This window comes from Cyprinus carpio, chromosome B25, assembly GCF_018340385.1.
Source record: "Cyprinus carpio isolate SPL01 chromosome B25, ASM1834038v1, whole genome shotgun sequence".
Taxonomy (NCBI): Eukaryota; Metazoa; Chordata; class Actinopteri; order Cypriniformes; family Cyprinidae; genus Cyprinus; species Cyprinus carpio.
This window is the reverse complement of record NC_056621.1, coordinates 1,129,755-1,154,792: the sequence shown is the minus strand read 5'-3', so window position 1 is coordinate 1,154,792 and position 25,038 is coordinate 1,129,755. Positions and strand designations below refer to the sequence as shown.

Sequence of the window (25,038 nt, the reverse complement as noted above, 5' to 3'; positions counted from 1 at the left end):
CATGTTATTGCCCCACACCTAGCTATTGAATACACTGGATTATATAGATATGATTGAATTATTAATTCAAATATTATTGTAAAATATCAAGATGACAGGGTGGACCGGCACATGACGGGGTGGACACATAAAGCAGAACACACAAATCATGACAAAATACGACAATTAAACATTTATTCAACTTGTTATTCAACTCGATATGTGTTTCTTTTTAGTTTTAAGCAATATTAACTACAAATGAATGCTATGTCCTCCCTGTCAAGTCTAAGTAGCCGACAGTTAGGACATTTTGAGCTTCAGTTAACATATTAGCTTAACTGTGACTAGCTAAATATTTAGTCTGGTTGTTGAAGAGAATATGGTATATTTAAACTTACATATTTAGAAAATACTGTATTCTGATCACTTCTGTCTGGTGTATTTTCTGGCGACAGGGTGGACAGGTTAAGCTTTGGCAGAGCAAGTAAGCAAACTCAGACAAAGAAAATTTGTCAATTGAAGTCACCAACTTGTAATTTCTACAGCTGTAGAAACTCCCGCCACTGAAGAGACAAAAATTACATTCAAGGGACATGGACAAACTATAGTTTTTATTACCAAATGATCAATACACTCAAATTGAGGAATCTCTTATTTAACTAAAATTGTACGATTTGACAATATTCTACTTTCATTTAAATTTAATGAGCATCCTCTTACACAAAACTAAAAAAAAAAAAATCTAGAAAATGTATCTAAAGAGCCAAGTAATGCGTTTGTTATGAATATAAAAACTTATCCTAATATAACACACACTTTCACAGTCATTTTTATGTTCAGTTATCATGACTAATGAGTTATTTATGACAGGACACCAAAAGGCACCCTACAGTGATATTATTGACCTAATGAGAATTTACTTTTTTTTACTTGCCTACTATTATATTTTACATTTGCATTTACATTTTACATATGGATTTAGCAGACGCTTTTATCTAAATATATATACATAAATATATATATTTTTACAATGTATATTTTGCCTATTTGTCTAAAATAATATGATTTAATTATTAAAAATCATGTGCTGATATATGAATATAATTTGTCATTATATTTGAAGACTTTCTGATCAGTGTTATTTTAGTATCAATGAGATACTATTATAGCTTTTATTAATATTTTGAATTAGTTTTTATTCTATATTTTCTATGTTTTGCATTTTAATTTCAAATAAAAAACAATCTTACAATATTAAAAAATGTCTATGTAGTTATTATTCATTTTTATTTCAGTTTTAGTTACTTTAGTACATCAGGAAAAAAGCTAATATAAAATAAGCTTAGTATTTTAAATATATTTTAAGTAACTTTTTCTTTTTTTTTAATAAATGGTTTTGGTTTTAGTTCACTATAATAACCCTGCTTCTGATATATCACACTTGAATTTCGATCAAAAGGTTGGGAACGGCTGCCCTTTAGGCTCAGTAAAGTGAAATATAACTCAAAGGCACTTGAGGGCAATGAAACCTGCTTCTAAAAGGCCACTATGGGACCAGAGGTCAAAGGTCATAGGCCGTCACACCTCCATTGCCATGGTCAGTCCGTGTGTGTCGCCGCTTTGGGTCAAATCCATCACAAGCCCTGTTTAATGACGCTGACGGTGGTTTTGAGGGGATTGTGGGTAATTTAGGCCGTAACTGAGGGCGACATCTGCATCGGAGAGTTCAGAAGAACCTCATCAGAGATCTGAGAGGGATTTTGGGAGGTTTCAGGGCCTCTTTTTCCTCTCGGTTTTGACTTTCCTGCTTCCTTTAATGATTTGAATGCTGCCCAATTAAGTGTGTCTCAGCTGCAGCTGAATGAGTTCATGAGCTCAATTAAGTGTGTATGATGGAGCACTTCTCCCAGGAATCTTAATGAGCCCACGCTGGGAAGAGGTCAGACGCTTTTGAAAAAGTCTTTTCCACCTTTTTTTGATGCTCTGCTCAAAGTTTGTGGCTGATATCACTCATGTGTGGCGGTTTGAGTGCATGTTGTGCTCATTTACTAGTCAACCTCAAGAAAACAACACATCCGAGTCACGTTTCACAGCAGCATGAAATTATATTTGAAAGAAAAGTTGCATTGCAACATTGTTTTCATGAGAGTTAATCACCAAAATTCTCACAACTGTGATTAATCTGCATATTTTACTTTTACATATTTTTGTAATTCACATTTATTCTGAGTGCTGATTGTTATTAGATCGATTCTCATTACTGTAGTAGTAATTTTTACAGTTTTAATGTTAAATTAATTTAAAAGAGCATAAATTGAAAGCATTAAAGCAAGTATGACCATGCTTTATAAATACTTATTTTTTTTAAAGAATTATTTTTTTGTTTTTTTATTTTATTTATATATATATTTTTTGTAATTTAAATGTATATTATATCTTTTGTTTCTTTGTAATTTGGATTTATTCTCAATGGTGATTGTCAACAGATTGCTTTCCATTACTGTAAAAGTAATTTTTACAGTAACGTTAAATTAATTTAAAATAGCATAAATTAAAAGCAGCTGACATAAGAATGAAAATGCTTTATACTACTTTTAGATTTTTGTTTTATTTAAATTAAAAATATTATGTATTTTAATTTTTTTTATTATTTTATATTTTTATCAAGTGTATGTGTGTGTGTGTGTGTGTGTATATATATATATATATATATATATATATATATATATATATATATATATATATATATATATATATATATATATATATATATATATAAATACTTTTGTTGCATTATTCTTTTTCAGTAATACATCGAAACATTTTCCTTTTGTTTTTTGTTTGTAATTTTCATGTATTTTCAATAGTGATTGACACTGGATAGATTTTTTCGTTACTGTCATCAATAGCCTCAACAGTCATTTTTACAATATTGAGGGTAAAAATGATTTTAAATGGCATAAACAAAAGGCAATAAAAATGTATTTAACAAGCATACATTAAAATGACCGAGCTGTATAAATACTTTTTGTTATGTTTTAATATATATTACTTATATATAATGTAATATACTTATATATTGTTAATATATATATATTTTTTGGGGGTGCAGGTTTCCTTTAACTGTGGAGTGTGACTTTAGAGAATGTCAGTTTGAGAGCGTCTGATGGTCTTGCTGCTGTTTCAGCAGATGATCTCAATAGTAGGATTGTGTGGAAGTCACTGTCTTTGTTGTGTAAGTAAACCGTTACATTGTCACTAAACTGTGAGCACAAAGCCCCACTCGACCTCGCTGGCCTCTCTGCTGAACGTGTGTGTGTGTGTGTGTGTGTGTGTGCAGACGGTCATTGTGTGCTTCTAGTGGCCTCTATAAAGCAGCTTCCTGCTCGTAACACCCCGGGGTGCTGCTGAGCCAGCCCTCTGTGTTCACATCAGCTCTGCTCCTAACGACTGGCAGCGAGCGCCGGGGATGTGACGTCTGGAGAGTTAGAGCTTCTGTACACTGAAGATGACTCTTAGATGAAGTCTGCTAATGAATACGAGCCTGAGTCAATGAGAAAAATAAGATTTGCCGAGACAAACCGTGATATTTTAAAACTGCTTAAAGTCTTCAGAAGGTGATTTAGGCTTCATGTAGAGATACATGGTGATTGTTGGTTGGACATTTTGGTCTCGGGTGAATTTGTTTGTGTGATAAAGCCAACATTAATGATGTATTTTTAGGAGATCAAACATCTCCTGAACTCCAAAGTCAAGTTTCATCTCAAGTATTACTTGGTTATTTCTGTTTAAGACTTGGGCTGAATTGAAGTCAGTGCTATTTCAGTTTAATTGAGATACTATTACAGCGTTTTGTTTGAATGAGATTTTTTTAATATATATTTTAATTTTTATAATTCTAGTAACAAGTTCAGCACTTTTCTTGTGTTTTTGTAATTTTTATTAGTTTTTTATATATATTTCTGTGTACATAGTTTTTTTTAATAACTCTATATAGTTTTTTACTTTTTATTATAGTTTTTTTTATTTCTTTATGGTTTGTCATTTTATTATTTTTTTATCTATTTTTTTATTATTTTTAAATACATTTATATAGTTTTTAATATTTTAATGAGGTTTTTAATATATATTTAATTTTTTTCTTTAGTTTTTTTTGTCATTTTAATCATTTTTTTCTTTATGTAGTTTTTAAATGTCTCTCTATCTCTCTCTCTCTCTCTCTCTCTCTCTCTCTCGTCTCTCTCTATATATATATATATATTTAAAAATGTCTATATAGTAGTTTTTTTTTTATATTTGTAGTAAAATGTTTACTACTTTCTTTCTTTTACTTTTTATTATTTTTTTTTAATGTCTGTATAGCTTTTTGTCATTTTTTAAAAATGCTAAACAAAAATTTTAAATATTGCTTTGCCAACTGGCTGAAAAGTTTTATTTATTTATTTATTTAAATTTCATTTAATATTTAGTTTCAATTTCAAGTAATAAAGATATTTTTATGGATTTATTCAACAAATAAAAGCCCTGCATTCATAGTACATTGAAAAAAAATAATGGCAATCTAAAAAAAAAAAAAAAAAATTAAAATCACTTAAGCAACATAAATTAATTTATACCAACAAAATGTGCCTTTTCAGTAGTTCACTTGAAGCTCACATGAAATTAGTCTTAGCAAGGTCAAATGTTATTGGCCTTAAGGTGGTCGACCAAAGATGACTTTTGGTATCATTTGGATTGAGTTTTGCTTGATTCTACACTAAATAAAGGGATTTCTGTGGGCGTTTGACAGTGATAATCTCTCTAAGTCAATATCAGGCTGCAGCAGTTGACCTCTCGCTATTCTTTAGGATCGCGGCCGTTGCTTTTTACAGTAGGATAACAGCACTTTATTGTTCTTTATGGCTGTTCCTTTGTTAGGCCTGTGTTCTGATAACAGCCATTGGCAGGTCATTAAAGTCCCAGAACAGCCTCACTTTTATGATAAGGAGTGGACACAACTGAGGTCTATCTGCAACAATAGCTGCTAACGGTCATAAATAGCAGCCAAACTCAGGGCCATCGCACCAGTCTGACCCTCAAAGACCAGCCCCCCAAGGCATGCTGGGATATCTAGAGCCAATACACACAGCCTGACTCCAAGATCTAGAGCCCTTTGAGAAAATCACAAATTTGAGTGGATCATAATGTTTATTATGTTGTGTCCCAACACTCGTTAAAATATCTAGGCCTAAATTTGAGATTGTATATCAAATTCATATCTATTTGGATTAGACCGTTTTAACATAAACTGATAAACTTCATGTGATGCATATTTGTCAGTCATACAGAAATCAAACTGGCCTGATTTGTTTATAATATTGCTAATAAACTGAATGTGTTTTAAACATACAATTTATATATTTATTATCAATAAATCCAATTTGTTTCATTCTCATACATTTTAACCCATTTTAACTGGGTTTTAACCCACTGCTTGTTCCACAGCTAGACATAAATTAACCAATTTTCATACTTTTTAACTGAATAAATGTAATTCTTTACATAATTTTAATCAAAATTATTTATTTGAGTGCCGAAATCTGTCTTGTTTCATTTATGTGTCACTAAAATATGCATCACATTATGTTTAATAGTTTTGTTTATATTAAAACAAAATGTGTGTAATATGTGTAATCCAAATGTTTTTTTTTTTTTTTTTGTTGTTGTTGTTGTTTTTGGTCTACGTTGGCTTTTTGGTTGAATTTATGTCAGTTCTGAATGACATGCCGTTTCAAAACAAATGTCTAAATATTAGTATTTATGAAAAAAAAATATTTTCTGAATAAGTAGTTATGACTAATTTCTGAAATGTTTCTTTTCTTTCTTTCATTTTTTTTTTAGTCCATATTGGCTTTTTGGACATTTTTAGTGGGAAACATTTAATAAAAAAAAATTAAAAAACTCAATATTTTATGAATAATTTTCCCTGGACAAACTCATTTTCTCTCTCAGTATTTCTTTCTTGTTTTCTATTGCAAATATCTAAGATTTTACATCAAGATGCATTCACTTGGGATGCAAGATGGCATAAGAAATCTTGTTTATCTTGTTATAAGAGTAATCCCCCAGTATATATTGGTTTATTGGTTGATTTTATGGCAATTCTGTGTGAAAAACGTAATTTCCAACAAATAACTAAATATTACATAATTTTTACTGGGCAAAGTAAATGTTTTTATTTGTTTTCTATTACAAATGTCTAACATCTGAAGGCCTAAATGTTTTATTAATTGAAGGTACATCAAACTCCAAAAGGCAATGCAAGTATTTGAATATCCCTGCTTTAATGGCAGAATTAAATGTCTGAATGTACTCGTTTAATGGTCTACTACATGAACACAGTCGTCCATGTGATAATTAGCCCACATTAAGAGTCTGAATTTGGGACGCTGTCAAATATGGGTCAGTCCTTTAGGGCCCTTGTCCTACCAGCGGCCTGGAGATGGTGTTAAAGCGGAGGCTCTTCAGTGTGAGTGTGTCCGGTCACGCCGGGTCAAAGTGGCCTTTCTGTTTTACAGCCCGAGAGGCTGGAGCCAGGTGTGAGGTGCTGTTTGAACCGCTGTGACCATGAGATTTACGACCCCTCTTGTGCTCAGAAAGGATCCCGGGTCAGGGATGTGTGACTCGTCCTGTTTTATATTCCACAGGAATCCTTGTTCAGCCCTGAACTGTGAAAGACGCGTGATGGATTGGTCTATTTTCAGGGTCGTCCTGAAAACCAGGATAGATAGAGTTCTCATGTGAAGGGCTCTTCTCTAGGGTTTTGGGAAAGCTTTGATATTTTTGGCTCAGGAGTTTGTATAAATGACTTCATTCACATCCGTCAGTGACCTGGGACTCGGCTCACTACAGCTCATTTATCAGTCGCTTTCTTGCTCAATACTGCTTGAAGTGCCACACAACAAAATAGGTATTTTTAGTAGATCTTTTTTCCCAGTCTTTATTAACTTTTTGGGTTGAATCTATGACAATTCTGAATAAAAAAAAGAAGCTGTTTTAGAACAAATGCATAAATATTACACTATCTATGAACCATTTCACTGGAAAAGGTGACTTTTTCACTCAGTATTTTTGTCTTTTTTGGACAGATATCTAAGATCTTAAATCAAGATGCATTTACTTGAGATGGAAAATAACACGAGAAGTCTTGTTTTCTCAGATACTTATAAAAGTTATCAAACATATCTTTCAATGAGGTCAGAAAAATAATCAATTTAAAAGTGAAAACAAGTATGTTTTTCTGACTCCAGTGAGCTTAATTTTGATCATTTTCTCATAAAATAAACTTTTTTTTTGCATCTCAGGTAAATGTATTTCAAGAAACTTTAGATATTTTTACTGAAAAACAAGACACAACTTTTTGAGGTGAATGTATGGCTTAGTTTACACTTGAGTTTAACACTGGAGATCTATAATGAACCAAAACTGTGTTGCAACAGTCACAAACCCAGTCATAACGGTCAATTTTGTGAAATTGTGTAAATAATCTCTCCATTGATGTGTGGTTTGTTAGGAGGACAATATTTGTCTGAGATACAACTATTTGAAAATCTGGAATCTGAGGGTGTAAAAAAAATCTAAATATTGAGAAAATCATCTTTAAAGTTGTTCAAATGAAGTTCTTAGCAATGCATATTACTAATCTCAAGATTAAGTTTTTGATATATTTACAGTAGGACATTTACAAAATATCTTCATGGAACATGATCTTTACTTAATATCCTAATGATTTTTGTCATAAAAGAGAAATGTATAATTGTGACTCATACAATGTATTGTTGTCTATTGCTACAAATATACCTGTGCTACTTAAGACTGCTTTTGTGCTGCAGGGTCATATTTGAGACCTGCATGTAAGACAGTGTGGTTGAAGTGACTTTTTCCAGTTTCTCAAGCTGTGAATTTGTATAGAGAACCAAAAATGTAGTTGTTAGCTTCTTTTAAAGTACCAATTATAATCCATTTTGACCCCAAAGCAATTCCTTTTCCATCTCCAGTCTGACACTGTGGAATTTAAATGCTGTTTTTTAGTACGTGCCACAGCGTTTCAGATGCATGAAAAGCCTCTTAGTAAGTCAGAGGGTTTGTTTATCTTTCGGCGAGCCGCTAATACGAGGGGGTACGAATTCCCTCTTCCTCTTTGTTTCTCTAACACAAAGGGCTGTGCTTTGGACCGGCTCCTGCTGTGTTTGCACCTCTGTGGCCTTGAACGCAACAATGGCGTTGTCCTCCAAAAAACCTCCATGAGCACCATGCCATTACCAGCCCTTTTATTCAAGCCAGCAGTCGTAAAAAGCTTAGTGAGCATTCGGGATCTGTTATAGGCATCCTATATTGGTAGGTTAGATTTGGTTTTGGGGCAAAAAGACAATTAAGATGGATTTAAGCCACAGTTGTTGCCCTGTTTGGTTCGACAATGGGAGCCAGCATCATTGGCCAATTAGCCGAGCTGTTGAATCCGACACTTTTTGCGAACCCCAAGGGAAGTTTCCATTTCATGAGCACAAAGTTGTTGGTTTGTACCTCGCTGTTTGAGGTAACAACAAAGACCACCCTGGGTAGAAGAATCCAGTTTCATAACTTCCTCAAGCATCCCTCATTCAGGAAACCAATGCCTCGTCCTTCTCGTCCTCATTGTTTGTTTAAACAACAGGAAGGTCTTCACCTTTAGCACATTCCACAGGAAATTAAGGCAGAATAAGGTGAACTGTCTCTCTAGGCAGGACCCTGAGGTTCTTGGGGTCAGTACTTGGGCAGCTGACTGGACGGCGCTCACAAAGCGAGAATTCATTTCCATTCTGTAGGCCGTTTGGTTGCATTCATCATCATTTTTCAGCTGCGTTCATTCAAAGAACTCCTGTAGGTTTGTTTTTCTGTCACATGTATGACGGAAAAGCCTCGTTCCTCTGGGTCTCCTGGTGGTTTGGCAACTGTTGGACAGTTCCTGCATTTCAAGATTCAAGATTTTTATTCGTCACATACACAATTATATAGAGCATATATAACCAGCAGTGAAATGTGAGTAGTTTCTAGTTTGGACTTCAGAACTAGCCTCCCAAAAAGTGTATTTCCCCAAATGGTGCACATACTAACATCAAAACATTGCTATGGAAGTGGATTGGCTCTGATAGGGATGGTCTTTTTTGATTTGCATAATAAACACTCTGTAAGGTACCATGTGGAGTCTTTCAGGTGCTGTGGTCTGTACCAAATCACAAATTCCCACTCCAGATAAATTAAGTAGATAATCAAAGCTTAAAATGCCGCAGCTAAATTCAGTTTATGAACACTTATTCGGGATTTATCGCTTGTTTTTGCTTAAAATGCCACATGACAAAATAAAATTGAGATATTTTTAGTAGACGCTGAGAGAAATAGGGGTTTTATTACTTTTTTTTAGAACAAATACCTAAATATTAATGTTTATGAATTACATTTTAAGTGATTTTCTCGCTCATCGTCTTATTTTCCAGATTAAACATCAAACAATTAGCATATATTTACTGGAGATGCAAAGTGACATAAGATAAGAAGTCCTGTCTTATAAAAAAAAAACTGTTTAAAATTAAGTGAATTTATGATCAAAATACGATAAAATATGATCAAGTGGTATCCAAAAAATAAACTTCTTTTTCCATTGAATAAAAATTTTCACCTAATTTTGATTTCTTATGTTTAAAGCAAGAAAATCTGTCAGTGGGGTCAGAAAAATAAACTTAGAGTTCAAAGTGAAAACGGGTTTATTTTTCGGACGCTACTAGAAAATATTTTATTCTGTTTTTACAATAAACTCACATAACTGTGATGTATGTATGCATGTATTTATTTTAAGAAAACATCTTCTTATCTTATGCATCTTGATTTAAAATGTTTAGAAATTTGTACTGGGAAACAAGACAAATTTACAGAAGAAGTAGTTAAATGTTAATTTGAGCACTTTATTTTCCATTTTTCATAATTCCCTTTTTTTTTTAGCCCTTACATCAAATGGCAAATAACATGTTCGATTCTAAACTCTATAAGACCAGATCCTGATAATATTGACATGACATTTGCATGTATAAGAAAGAACATGAGTGATTTGTTGGGTGTTTTCACACTTGAGAAGAAACAAAATGAGTTGCTCAACACGTGAAACTGACCACTGCTGTTCTGTGTTTGAAGTCAAGGGGGTTTGGTTTAGAGGGTCCAGGGCCCACGCTGAGGGCCGAGCTTGAGTTGTTGGGGGAGTGGCTCCACAGGACTGCAGTAAATGGAAGAGCCATCTGCTGGAGTTGCTCTCCAAACACTCTACTGTACACGTCCTGCATGAGAATTACGAGACCACGTCTGCTTTGGATTTAAATGGGATGAGGCTCAAACTGAGAACATGTAGTCAAGGAACCACGGGACATTTGACGAACACTGTTTAATTTGGAAAGCATTGAATAGGTTGAAGACGTTGCTGAGCGTGAAGGTAAGGTTCCTGTTGGGTTTTTGCTTTGTATATCACACTGAAAGTCTTTCCTACAGGGGTTTAGGAGTGAATCATTTAACCTATATTTTGCTGTGTCACGTCCTACTTCTTCTAGTTATATTTAGAAGCTTTTGTAAACTACTCAGATCTAGGTCTAACTGTAGGTGCAGCTCAAACTCTGCATGGTCTGTTGAAAAGAAAAAGGTGTCAGAGAGGTGTGTTGTGGGTAAATATCAGACGCTTCTAGTCATCTGGCTCCAGCGGGTCAGAACGCAGGTGGTCTTCAGTCTGTTGGGACAAGCCTTGAAACCATTTGGTCCTGTAATAACACTCGAGTTCTTCAAAGTTTGGCCAAAAGTTAGGGAGGATCACCCAAATGCTCAAAAGTGGGTCAACACTGCCATCCTTCCTGTTTCCAACATCTAGTATTCTCTGATGGCACTTTCAGTAAAACATCCACTGGGATTTGTGTCCCATTTTTAGATTTTTATTTATTTATTTTTTTTTTTATGATTAGAGCATTTTTTAATGGGAAATGTTCATAAATATGTTTTTCAGAAAGCAGTTGTATGTCTTTTGGGGGGTAAAACTAGTAATTAGTTACTATAATTGGTAATTGGACTGATATCCATGTCTGTTTGTTTAATTAACCGAATTGGTCAATTCTAATGTCAATTTTAATGTTTTCCAATAGGCCTATTTTTTTGGGTAAATAATAAATTGAGAAACCTAAATATTTTAAGTGTTAAACGGTGCTTTAATTTAATACGTATTTTATGTACGTTTCATTTACCATCATTAAATAGCATAATTTCTGATATGTCAGTATTGTTTTGGCTCCACTCTACATAGCTGTGATTTATTGGCCACTAGTTAAAAAAAAAAAGCCTTCTAATTAACTCCCCATCTGAGGGATTTAGTTCTAGCTTAAGTTTTAGTTTTGCTGTAGTTTTGGACATGTTTGTTTGAGAAGATTCAAAATACGTTTGTATTCGAGTCTTTTTGGAAGTGACATGTCATACCAAACGTCTGTATTTGTTGGACTGAAGTTTTATTACTGGCACAGCAGCCGTGGAGAGAAACTCCTTATTTGTGGAGCGCACGAATCGCTCGCATCATCTGCCAGATCTGCTGTTCTTAACATTAAACCCATAGACAGAATTCAAGCACTGGCTGAGATCTGGACCGGGCCAAATCAAACAGGACCTGACGGGCCGGACTAATGGAGTGGCATCACTGCCAGAGGTTCTGCCAAATATGAACGTTTCCACATTTACTGGGCCTAATGAAGGCTTGTCTTTCACACACGCTATTCAAAATCATCTCATTAACCACATCATTTTTAATGCACCTATAATGAGTGTCATTCTGAATAATTTAGCTGAGAAAAATGGGATAGTTGTGTTAGATTATGGTCTCATTTACAGTCTCTAAAAACTTTATTCTGTTGGCCTAACTAATACTATGCTTACAGTAATCGAACCTGGTTTAACACGTGCTATTTCTGAGCGAACTGCAACTTCACAGTTGTTCTAAAGTTGTGTAATTTGTTGGGTCTTCACTGGGAATCCTCAGAACACACATGCAAATGATTCTGTCAGAGCGTGCATTTGCATTGTGTTGAACAGTCTTATGATTTTCATTAGCCTTGTGAAGTAATGCATCATTTTAAGTTAAAATAAAGGTTCTTAAAATGCATTAATTCCCTAGAAGTCAGACGGTTCTTTGCTATGCTGAGGGTCCATTACCATATGAGTTGCTGGCAGTTACCACTATGTGATCACCCGGGGTCCATCCCATCCCCAGGCAACCCACCCTCCACCCATCTACCCCCTATTGAGGGCCATTCAGGCCTCCCGTGGGTGGATCTAACAGATATGCATCTCAGACCTCCAAAGTCATGTTAACAAGCAGCTCTACAAGAGAGCAGGCTGTTAAACACTCTGAGCTGGAGGGCTTTTTCAGGGCGAGCGGCGCAGACAGGAACTGCCTTGGTTTCCCCGAGGTCCCTGTGATTCACTCAGAACCACTCAATCGTAAAATAACTGTTTATTTTCAATGCGGTTTCTCTTCACTTGAGTTGTTGATTAGATCTGGAGGCTCAGGAAATGATGCTGATGGCATCTAAGACAGAAATTAGCATACTTAAGGAGACTGTTTAGCAGAATGGGTGTTGCCACTTTGAGCTCCTTTCCTTTATCATTGACTTCCTCTGAAGAAAATATCATGTCCTAGTGGATTTTGGAAAGACTTGTAACATGGCAGGGAATATATCTCTTGTGCTAAAATTACATAACCAGTTTAATGATTGAAGAGTCTCTTACAAGAACCTTTATCCGGCCATGTAAAGGTTATTCTGGGAAGAATCTGGGGTATTCAAAAGACCAAAATGAAGTAAAACTTGGGTAACAAACACTTCACTTTGTAGTGGTTTTGTCAGGGTGTATGTATGATTTCAGCAGAATTCAAATGAAGTAGATTTCAGACCTGAACAGAAAACCATGTTGGGTCGTTTCAGTTGTCCCCCATCATGAGGTGGTCTGGCAAGCTTGCATTTGCTCCGAAAACTCAAATGTGAATTGGCACAGATAAAACATCAATTTAATTGCAATGCAATACACTTACCCAGCATTAATGTATAGTTGAGCCTTCTGATAATGTGTTTTTTTTTTTAAACTTTAGAAAATTTTACTACGGTGAATCAGTTCCGAGGGATTTTACTGATGCATTACTCTTTTACTTCTGATCTGGTTGGATAGTCATAACATGGAAGATGAATTATTTTAAGTGTGCATGCATTAATTTTTTAAATAATTAAGCCCATTTTAGATATTTTCCACGATGTGGCATTCATTTAATTAAAAAGTAAGCACATTTTCCCTTTTCATAATTCTCAATATCTTACAACATTGCCAAATAAATAAGAGCTACTCATTCTCACTGGTGTGAAATATGATTTGATTTTGTTAGATTCACCCTCATTCAGTGTTGATGCACGCATCTGGATTTATCTTCTCAAACCAGTCCAAATTGCTGTACATGAGGAACTAACACCTGTCAACATGTTCAGTCCAGCCGTCTCACCTGTTTTCATTCCAAAAGCAGCAGCTCCAGAGATCAAAGCGTCAGATGATACGTCACTCAGCAGGACGTGATGCGGTGTGGCAGGTTCTAAAACACCGTCCTCAACAAACAGCACAGGGGCTTGAAGAAAGACATGGTTTCAAAGCATTACCATATGGCTTTGTTGTGCTTTGTGTCCTGAATGGACTTCAAAGGAGTGACAGGGAAGAACGTGTCTTGAGAAATTTCAGTCTGAAAGAGTTCTGAAGTAAACTGTTGTTGGGAAAAGTCATATATGGCATGCATTAGTGCTTAACTGAACCAGAAGAGAGTCCCAGTAGAAGGACATGGAAAATACCAGAAAGCTTCCACGGTGATGATGAGTCAGGAAAATGCATTAAAGTAAATAGACTGTAAAAGAGTTAGGATGGTTGAAGTTTGAAGGGAATGTCCGGCCACATCACGGCAAAACTCGGCACAATAGCAGTAACAATAAAACTGCCATCGTTTTATGAGCAGAATCTTTTTAACAGGCCTCCACCCCAGGCTGGAAGTCACCGTAACTGTCATTAATGTTTTAGGATGATGCTTTATTCCATTTGCCTTTCTGTTCTCATCCCAATACAATGCATCTTACGAGGCATTTTATCATGTGGTTTTGTGATCCATGACACACTGTTTTCTCTTCAGGAGGTCTTTCTGATGAATTCCGGCGGGTTCCACGGCGCCATCAGGCCGCTGGACATGGAGCCGAAGGTCAACAAGCTCGCGTTCGGCTTCCAGCGGAGCTCCACCTCGGATGACGACTCTGGCTGTGCCTTGGAGGAATACGCTTGGGTGCCCCCGGGACTTCGACCAGAGCAGGTAAAACTGTCTCTATGGGTTTATGACAGTCTAGAACTTACTGGAATCTTGCCTCCACAACATTTGTGACCCGTTCTGGCAAAATGAGTCGGTTTCAGGTTTTCACAAAAAATAGTTCATTAAGCCCTCATCTAGTGACCCCAATGCTCCAAATAGTAATTAAACATTTAAAAGTATCTTTATTTGTACATTTTCTGAGAGGAGTACCTTTTCTCCGCTCGCTTCTCTTCCAAAGTGCTAACCCTAACCTAACCCTAACCCACTGCAATAAATAGACACATATACACAGATTTACAGTATTTAAGTATTCACGCAAACGTAATCAGTTATGTCTTAAGTGAACGTTTGGAGAACTGTTGGGGAAAACAAATCTGATGTGTAGCATTATATTAGATCTGTGCATTACACCAGACATTCATATATAGGTCGCCTGTCTTATAAATTTTCATCTAACAATAAAAGAAAAGAGGAAATCACTGGCTGCTCTTGATTTATCTGCTTTTGTAGTTTTAATAATCAATTTATTTGTAATACGTGTGATTATTTGTGTTTCTTACTCGAATGCTAGTGTTTAAATGTAAAATGAAGAAGGTAATGCATTATTTTTCTTATATTTGTTCTGCTGTACTTTTTTGCATCTGTTCTTATTTATAATAACAAAGATAAAATAAAAAATAGCTATATTGTGATTATTAAAATAGTTATTATTATTAAGAACTTTAGGAAAAGATGCAAGGTTGGTAGGTGATATTTGCTTTGAGACCTTCACAAAACTAACTTGATTTTTCTCAAAATTGACTTTGCCTACTCCATCGATCTTCAAACAGCTGTAGCTCAGTCAATTTACGTCCGATTCCAACAAATCATACATAATTTTGAAGGTCTTTCAAATGGAGAATGTGAAACTAAAAATAATTCGTTTTTGAAAATTTGCTCATTTTGCCAGCGCAGGTTGCATTTAAGAGAGAACTGACCCCAATGCTTCGATGTTTTTGTCAGAACAACACATTTGGGTTAGAAAATAGGTAGAGGCAGCCTAAAGCCAAAATGGCAACCTCTTTAACAAAATTAAGTCATTTGACATTGTTCAAGGGGAAAGTCCAATAACAGCCGTGACACAAAATGCAAAGTTAGTCGCATGTCTTCAGTGTCAGGGAAGGACTTCGACTGAATAGTAACATGCAGTTCAAGATGTGATGTGTAAGTTGTTATACAACAAATGCACCAGATGTGATCTTTATTAAAATTCCAAACTGTTGGCCAATCATTTTGTCAGCAGAGCTTGTCATAGTCACTAAGATTTAGAGGACCGACTGCATTTTTGCAGACACAGCTAAACACTGTGAAGGAAGCACACCACGGGCATTTGGGAACAGGAAATGCTGCTTTTTATTTACAAACTACTTCATGGAAAATCTGCAAGTCATTATCTCAAGCTGCCAGACAAAAGGGCTTGAAACGATGAGGAAAAGCGTCTCGCTAACAGCCAAGCTCGCAGCCACAACTTTTTTTCCTGGCGCTGGCCGCAAAGGCAGTCCTCTCTTGGCTGGAGGCGCACTGATTCCAGCCGATGCCCCCCCCAACCTGCCCTCGAGAGCACCCCTGAATAAAATCTAAAGTGACGGGTGAGGGAAAAGGTCTAAAGCAATTTGGAGACCCCTAAAATCCCAGTGCAGCTTTTGTGTTAAATGCAAGAGTCAACTGTAATGCCTTTATAGCAGCCGTTCTGTGAATTGCCCTGCATATTATAGGTGATTATTGTGGGGAAGAGCACAAACACTCAAGAATAGTGTTGTTCAAGGGCCTAAGGCTCAGTAGCAGAGGTAATATGAGGTTGATTTATGGTTCCACTGATCAACAGGTCTAAATGGCATTCCAGTAGACTGACTCGACACTCTTTATGCAGGAAAAGACAAGCTCAGTCCAGCTATTTATCTGGGGGCTGTTACGACCAGCGCTCATAAAGGGAACTCACTCACAAGGCATAGGTCACAGTGTCAAAGAAGCACAATAGAGTACAGTAAAAGTCCAAACTGGTGTCTCTAGTCTCAAGGGGCAACTTAGTCCTCAGGGTTTTGTTGATAAATACACAGGAATGACAGACCAAAAAAATCAGACTGGTACACCTGATAAACCTTCCATGACCCACAACAGAAACACACACTTTCTGATCAGTTCACTTATGATAGATACACTACCAAGATTTTTAAGATTCCTCTTCTGCTCACCAAGCCTGCATTTATTTAATCCAGAGTACAACAAAAACAGTAAAACTTTAAAATATTTTTACCATTTAAAAAAACTATTTTCTGTTTGAATGTATTTTAAAATGTAATTCATTCCTGTGATTTCAAAGCTGAATTTTTAGCATCATTATTCCAGTCACATGATCTTTCAGAAATCATTCTAATATTCTGCTTTACTGCTCAACAAAACATTTATTATTCAGCTTTGAATAATTCAACTTTGAAATCACAAGAATAATATACACTTCAAAATATATTCAAACAGAAAACAGTTCTTTTAAATAGTAAAAATATTTAAAAATTTTACTGTCTATGCTGTAAAGAAGAGACTTCTTTAAAAAAAAAAAAAAAAAAAAAAATATTTTGACTGGTAGGGTAGGTGTATCCTAAGCTAGCTCATTGTTGGTAACTTCCTTTTGGACTTTGTGCATACTCTGACTGACCCGATCTGTCTCCATCTCACTTCCAGGTCCAGCTGTACTTCTCCTGCCTACCCGAGGATAAAGTCCCTTATGTGAACAGCCCTGGGGAGAAATACCGCATCAAACAGCTCCTGTACCAGCTCCCTCCTCATGACAATGAGGTGAGTTTATAGAAACAAAAGATAGCAGGAGCTTCGTCAGCAGCCATGAAAGCCCCTATTGTTTCCCCAGCATCGCTGCAGTCCAAAATGCCCACGCATCACATTTCAGAACCCCCTCAAATAGCCATTTAGCTGCAACGTGGTGTGGGTGTTTTTAGCTCCATGGGTTTAGAGCTTCGTCACATTCCCTGCCATCACAGAAAGAAGCTTTGTCACTTCATATCTCTGTGGGTGCGTGTACAATGAGACTTTTGAGCAGAAGATTGTATGATGCTGCTTGGGGAGATTCGATCTGACATTGCTCTGGGTAACATAACATGCAGTTTTATTGTTATCTGTAGCACTGTGGCGTCACAGCTTGAACATACATTGCTTGTGTTTTTTAGTGCAACATAATCTTTTCCTTTAAATCAAGAGGTGGTCCTTTTCCTTGTGTAAAATAAACAAAAGCCCTCACCAAAGTGACTAAGAGATGGTCTAAGCAAAAGTTTGTGGACATCCATCCTTCCCTCGGGTCATTTTGACCTGGATTTTTTTTATTTTATTTTATTTTATTTATTTATTTTTTGGAGTGTTCATCTGACTGGTACAAGACTTTGAATTGAATTTGGAACACATAAATAAACGGTAAATAAAATAAAATAAAATAAAAATCACCAAAAAATTTAGAAAAAAAACAAAATTAAGAAACAAATGGATCAATATAAGCTTTCTGGACCAAAAAAAAAAAAATCTAATTTTTGGGCTTGGGTCATTTTGACCTGTGAGGGAAGGATTTGTTACAAAACGCAAGGGAAGGATGAAGGTTAAGAGCTGAATTCAAGAATGCTTGGATTTCAGCATGAGCATAGACGGTTTGCCAAACTAACACTGTTATGCAACCAATGGACCTAGCTAAGAGAATATTAACTTTTGTTGCAGTGTAGTCTGATTTATTGGATCCAGCTGAGCTTTCAGAAAATTAATTTGCCATATTCCCAGTCTTCCCACTCTCTCAAAACACATTTTATGCATTTGTATTTGTCCAACTCCATCAATACTTTCTCTAGTTCTCCAATGCTTTTTTCCTTGCTCAAAAAACTGCATATGGTCCACAGGGGCTTCTTTCTGAATAGTTTGACAGCAAACACGTTTTAAATGTCTCCCTCAGGTGCGATACTGCCAGTCTCTCAGCGAAGAAGAGAAGAAGGAGCTAAACATGTTTAGTGTGCAGAGAAAGAAAGAGGCCCTCGGGCGAGGAACTCTGAAACTGCTGCCAAGGACGATGCTTCATGCGGCGTGTGAACACGTAGGTGTTTGAACCAAGAGTTTTGTGCTGAAGCAAGTGACTGTTTGATGTTGATTGCTTAAACATTTTGCCTCTTCAGTGTGGAGAGAACATCGGTGGAGGGGAGATGGTGGTGTTTGCTTCACGGGCAGGACCTAGTCAGTGTTGGCACCCAGCATGCTTCACATGTTCCACCTGTAATGAGCTCCTGGTTGATCTCATTTACTTCTACCAAGATGGGAAGGTCCACTGTGGACGGCATCATGCTGAATTACTAAAGCCACGCTGTTCCTCTTGTGATGAGGTGAGTTTTGTTTTTCAAAGGCCATGCTCATTGTTCTGTGCATGAAACAAGACCCTTAATATTGCAGCAGTGGTGGATGAAGTACCCGAAAGCCACACTTTGGAAAAAGTACCGATAATATCGGATACCGATAATTATGTTACCAGAAAAAGACTTTGGTAGAACTTGAAGTCATCATTTAGAATATTACTTGAGTACAAGTTTTAAAGTATGTGATATATATTGTACTTAAGTATGGAAAGTAATTTTTAAATATTTTATTTACATTTTCATAGCTGGTAGCAAGATTGTGTTCGGTTTTAACTCTTTCTTCCATTTTGTATCTTTGGGTAAGTGTAAGAGGCACTTCATCTAGTACTTAGTCTCTTTCATTCCAGCATATGAAAACATTTTTGGAATCTGCATCTGAAGTGGCATTTAGATGTATTTATAAAAAAGTTTAATGTAGCTCAGAGGGGGACATGGATGCATTTAACCTGCGGTTTCAAATGCAAAAATAATAGTTTGCTTAAAATATAAACTTTGAATACTGACATTTAAAATATGAACGAATAGTTGAAATGTGAAATAAAAACCACCAGTAGGTGGCAACAAGTCACTGTTAATGAGTAAGTCACTGAGATTCAAAGAAGCATTTTGCTGTGTTAATGAGTGAGTCACTGAATCATTCATTCAACCGATTTGTTCAAAAAGCTGATTCATTCAATAAGGAAACACAGTCCTGTGTTTTGCTCAAAGAGACGCAAAACATTGCTGTGAACTTTTTTTGGAATTATTTTGGTTGTTAAAACTGAGGCAATATTGTATCTAAAATGTATGCCACTTAATGCTAATTTTATTAAACTTATATAATGTTATATGCTATATGTGGTATAACATTACTCGATAATGTCAGATCCCACATCGTTAAAACAACACTTAGCATATTATCGCACAAGAAATACTGTATATCGCACATCCCAACCTCGACTTGAGTGGAAAATGAATCATCCAAAATGAATCATTGTGCACGCACTTGTTTGCAAATGAGCAAAGGTGTTTTTAGGAGTCTAACTCGCAAGCGTCAGACCACCGATTCGTCAAACCTGCTTTCCTGCAGTCTGTGTTCTTCCGACTTTATTTTGTAGCAAGTAATGAATATGCTTAAAAGTATACATATAAATTAAGATATGTAGTGCAGTAAAAGTGAAAAATAACAGAAATAAAAAAACTCAAGTAAAGTACAGATTCTCCTAAAAAGTACTTAAGTACCCTAACGAAGTATTATTACTTTGTTATGTGTCATTACTATATCACAGACACCCCCACTCATTTGATACTGTTATTGTCCTTTCAGATTATTTTTGCGGATGAGTGCACGGAAGCAGAGGGTCGCCACTGGCATATGAAGCACTTTTCCTGCTTTGAATGCGAGACCATCCTGGGTGGTCAGCGGTACATCATGAAGGATGGTCGGCCCTACTGCTGCGGTTGCTTCGAGTCTCTGTACGCGGAGTACTGTGAGGCCTGCGGTGAACACATCGGTAAGCCCAAATGTCTCTCTGATGTCTCGACGTCATTTACCACAAACCACGTTCTGCTTTTGCCTTTGAGAAGCTGACCTTTAACTCCTGTTTATTTTCTTCTAGGGGTGGACCATGCCCAAATGACGTATGATGGCCTTCATTGGCACGCCACAGATGCTTGTTTTAGCTGTGCTCAGTGCAAGGGCTCCTTGCTTGGGTGTCCCTTTCTACCCAGAGAAGGCAGGATCTACTGTTCCAAGGCCTGCAGCCTTGGGGAGGACATCCATGCCTCAGATTCTTCCGATTCAGCTTTCCAGTCCGCAAGATCTCGGGAATCACGGCGCAGCGTGAAGATGGGCAAAAGCAGTCGCTCTGCAGACCAGTGTCGACAGTCTCTTCTCTTTTCACCCGCAGACAACTACAAGTTCCCCGGACTCTCAGGGAACGCTGATGACACCTTGTCTAACAAGCTGTCACAGCTAAGCTTTGCAGACAACCACTTCTGGAGGAACAGGGAGGAGCAGGAAGCACCCGAAGACCATGAGGAATGGGCTGAGCACGAGGACTACATGACCCAGCTCCTCCTCAAGTTTGGTGAACATGGGATGTTCCAGCAGCCGGATGACACCAGGCCGATTGACCTCTGGACGACTGACTCTGTGGTTAAAAAAAAGAGAGAGTCAAGGATGCCAGGCAGTGGTGGGAATGGCAATCTGGCCAGTAAAAAATACAAGGCAGACATGTACTGGGCACAGTCCCAGGATGGACTAGGTGACTCTGCGTACGGAAGCCACCCTGGACCTGCAAGCAGCAGAAAGCTCCAGGAGCTCGATTTGGAGCATGGAGCCAGCTTTAAGCATGAAGATAAACAGTGGTATAATGACTCACTGGAGTGCATCACAGATGAACTGAAGCAAGCAGAGCAGAACATCAGAGACTCAATGGACTCCTTGGCACTCTCCAACATCACAGGTGAGACTAAAGGATCACTGTACAGTTGATATATTCAAACAGTGTTGGGGGTAACGCATTACAAGTAACACACGGTACATAATCAGATTACTTTAAGTAACTAGTAAAGTAATGCATCAGAGTTACTTTTTCAAATAAGAAACACAAGTTACTTTGTTTTCCTATTTATTCACTGACACCTTTCCTTTCCCGCTTTGTTGAGAGAAACTGGAAGTAAGTGCATAGGCATTTTCTTCAGCCTGAGGCTTATTAATTTCACTCTTGGCATGAAAGTGCCTTTACAGTCTCCAAAAATATAACTTTTGGGTTTTCTGTTATTAAAAATAAATAAGCAAGCCCAGCCCAGTTGACAAAAAGTAACAATGCATTACTTTCCATAAAACGTAACTAAGTAATGCAATTAGTTACTTTTTTATGGAGTAACGCAATATTGTAATGCAAAGTAACTTTCCCCAACACTGAGTAGAAACTGAAATATGAGAGGCACTTGGTGGGGGGGATCAGAGAAATAGATGTAAATATAGTAAACGGTGTTCATATCAGGAACTTTCTGTAGAGTTTTGCATCTTTTGGTGGACTACTGAATTGGATATATATTTTGCGCTGAACTTGTGTTTCTTTCAGGTGCTTCAGTTGATGGAGATATTAAAGACAAACCATTGCTCTACTCCTTACAAAAGTTCTCTGAGCTTGAACGCTGCGAGAACGCCAGCAACATGGGGACGCTGAATTCATCAATGCTGCACAGGAGCACCAACTCCTTGAAGAGCCTCGCCTCTGAGCTCGAGCGTGTGGAGGTCATTGAAGAGGAGGGACAGGAGCAGGTGGTTCCGCTCCCAGAGGAGAGGCCTAAACCCCCTCACTTACCTGTCCTAAGAAGGTCCAAGTCCCAGTCCAAACCACAGCAGGTGAAGTTCTCAGATGATGTTGTGGATAACGGACGATATGACGACCTGGAGGTGCGGCAGCCTCCCATGAGCGAACGCACTCGGAGACGAGCGTACCACTTTGACGAGCAAGACCAGCAGCGTCCTCGTCATCATCACAGGAGGAGGAGGAGTCGTAAGTCTCGTTCAGACAACGCACTTCACTTGGTGCCCAAAGAAAAGGCCCGTATGTGTTTCCAGGAGGACCGCCGGCAGCAAGGGCCAGGTCCTAACTCTCACTGCGGACAGCCTTCCTATGCCCACGCCAGCTCGGAGTACGGTTTGCACAACCAGGCGGCCGAGAGGTTTTCACGTCTTTATGGGGATGAAGATGACTGGTGCTCTACCTGCTCCTCTTCATCATCTGAATCAGAGGAGGAGGGCTTTTTCTTGGGCCAGCCTATTCCACAACCAAGACAACCTCGGTTCCAATATTACGCTGATGAGCTTCCTTTTGGCACAAGGACAAAAAACAAAAAAAAGAAAGGAACGGAAAAAAAAAAATAATTACAAATAAATGAAAAGAAAATTAAATAACAAACGGTTGATCTGCATTTTAATATGCCTTTCTCAAGCTGCCTTTCTCGAGCTGTTACTTTGAATTAGAATACATGTTCCGCATGGCTGTCCAGGACATATTGCAGTGGTCTTGCCATGCAGTGACGTTGATGGCCAACGCAGTATCTAAACCAGGGGTGTCCAAACTCGCTGCCGGTGACCTGCAGAGTTTAGCTTCAACCCTGAAAATAAAAATACCCACCTGTATCCTGAAGACCATGATTAGCTTGTTCAGGTGTGTTTTATTAGAGTCGGAGGTAAACTCTGCAGGGACACAGGCCCTCCAGGATCAATGTTCCCCACCCCTGATCTAAACCATGCTGAACTGCTGCAGTAATGCATGTTAGGCGATAGGTGACTATAGTCTTTGAAAGAACCAGAAGAATATAATATTTATGAAGCCGCTTTTAGGGACTAAAGGAGAGAATAATTTAACTTTGCAAAAATGAATGTGTATATATTGTAAAATGTTGAGTTAAAGCTAATATTTTTATATCCCTGAGTTTCAAAAGATTTTTTTTTTTTAAAGGAAGAAGTACTAAAGAACGAAGGTTTGCTGCAACTCCACTTTTGTTAATCAGGGTTTTAAAAATAAGTATGTAACATTGGTCACTCAAATTGTATTAAAACATTGACACAAAACATTATACGTTATGTATTATCCAAAGCTTGTTCGGGTGTTGTTTTATTGATGGGTCATACAGACAGATCACTGTAATCTGTATAAATGCAAACTGGAACAATAAGGCTAATAATAAAAAATGAGATATATAAATATATTAAATACTTGCACATTTTATGTTTTTACATCTACTAATCCATTGTGCGGTCTAGTCTGTTAATTTGGGATTTTACAGGCTGGGCACATGTAGATTGACATCTTTAAATGGTGTTTTAAATTTTTTAGTGTCTCATGTCATGAGCACAGCTTTTTAAAGTTTCAAATCCCAATATGCACACGGAGCCTGTATATACAGCGTGACAAATGCATGCTAAACAACAACGGAAACACCAAACACTTTGAGTAAATGAATATACTTTATTTAATGATGAACATGTTGCGTTCTCGTAAAATCAAAAATCCAACATCTTTGAGTATAGTTTATCATAGCCACAGAATTTAAGGTAAACGGTGAACTGTTAGTGTGGTTCTTGAATTAAAAGTTTAACACATGTGTTTAGGACAGCTGTGCTGAATAAGATGACAAACAACAACTGAACAAACATTACTTCTAGATGGTGTGTTTATATAAGTTGAGTAAGCATGATGAAGCGCTTCATGATCAGTTTATGGATCATGGTTAGGTTTGACCAATGCATCCACCTCAGAGATCAACTGGCCGAGGTTTTCCAAGTATTCTTCCCCGGTTTCAGCCAGGTTCTTATGCAGCACTGCCAGAAGCATTGGTTCGAGTGTTGGATCTTTGGATATAAGCATCTTCAACACTATTTCAAAGGTCTCGCAGTCCTGTTTGTACAACTGGAAGAGACGAACAGCTGTTGGACTCATCTGAGGTCTGAAAGTGAGGTGTTTAAAAAAGATAAACTCTCAAGTTACAGTTTAGTGCTTGTCTGAAGTGTTATTCATGTCTGGAAATGATTTGTTGGCCATTTCTATGATAGACCTGCACAGAATCTACAGCATTTTCAAAGCTTATTGTAGGTGAAAAGTTTTTGAACAATAAAAGCTTTAATATTTTAATGAAGTCCCTTCTGCCCAGTAAGCCTGCATTTATTTGATCTAAAATACAGCAAAAGCAGTAATATTGTGAATGTTTTTACTATTTAAAATGACTGATTTCTATTTGAATATATTTTAATATGTCATTTATTCCTTTGATTTCAAAGCTGAATTTTTAGCATCATTACTCCAGTCATATGATCCTTCAGAAATCATTCTAATATTCTGATTTGCTGCTCAAAAACATTTATTATTATTATTATGTTGAAATGACGGAGTAGATTTTTTTTTTCAAATTTATTTGGTGAATAGAAAATTCAGAAGAACAGCATTTGTCTGAAATATAAATATAAATAACATTATAAATTTGTAACATTATAAATAATAATAATAATAATACTGATTCCAAGCTTTTGAATGGTAGAGTGTATAATGTTACAAAAGCTTTTTATTTCAGAAAAAACAAACAAAAATGCTGATCTTTGGATATTCTTCATCAAAGAATCCTGAAAAAAATGTTCTCAACTGTTTTAAATATTGATGATAATAATCAGAAATGTTTCTTGAGCAGTAAATCATCATATTAGAATGATTT

At 36.8% G+C, this 25,038-nt stretch overlaps 1 protein-coding gene across 1 annotated transcript in view; it reads left to right on the top strand.

The window, feature by feature from the left end:
• The window catches only part of prickle1a (prickle homolog 1a), a gene marked incomplete at its 3' end in the record, with an annotated part of 28,079 nt that extends 5,380 nt beyond the window's left edge, over positions 1-22,699 (top strand). The window contains exons 2-8 of the mRNA XM_042752746.1: positions 14,228-14,401; positions 17,117-17,230; positions 18,381-18,518; positions 18,598-18,801; positions 20,138-20,324; positions 20,430-21,278; positions 21,903-22,699. Of these exons, the coding sequence (XP_042608680.1) occupies positions 14,240-14,401; positions 17,117-17,230; positions 18,381-18,518; positions 18,598-18,801; positions 20,138-20,324; positions 20,430-21,278; positions 21,903-22,699 (2,451 nt within the window). The remainder of the gene's footprint in view (positions 1-14,227; positions 14,402-17,116; positions 17,231-18,380; positions 18,519-18,597; positions 18,802-20,137; positions 20,325-20,429; positions 21,279-21,902) is intronic.
• Positions 22,700-25,038: the final 2,339 nt, after the last annotated feature.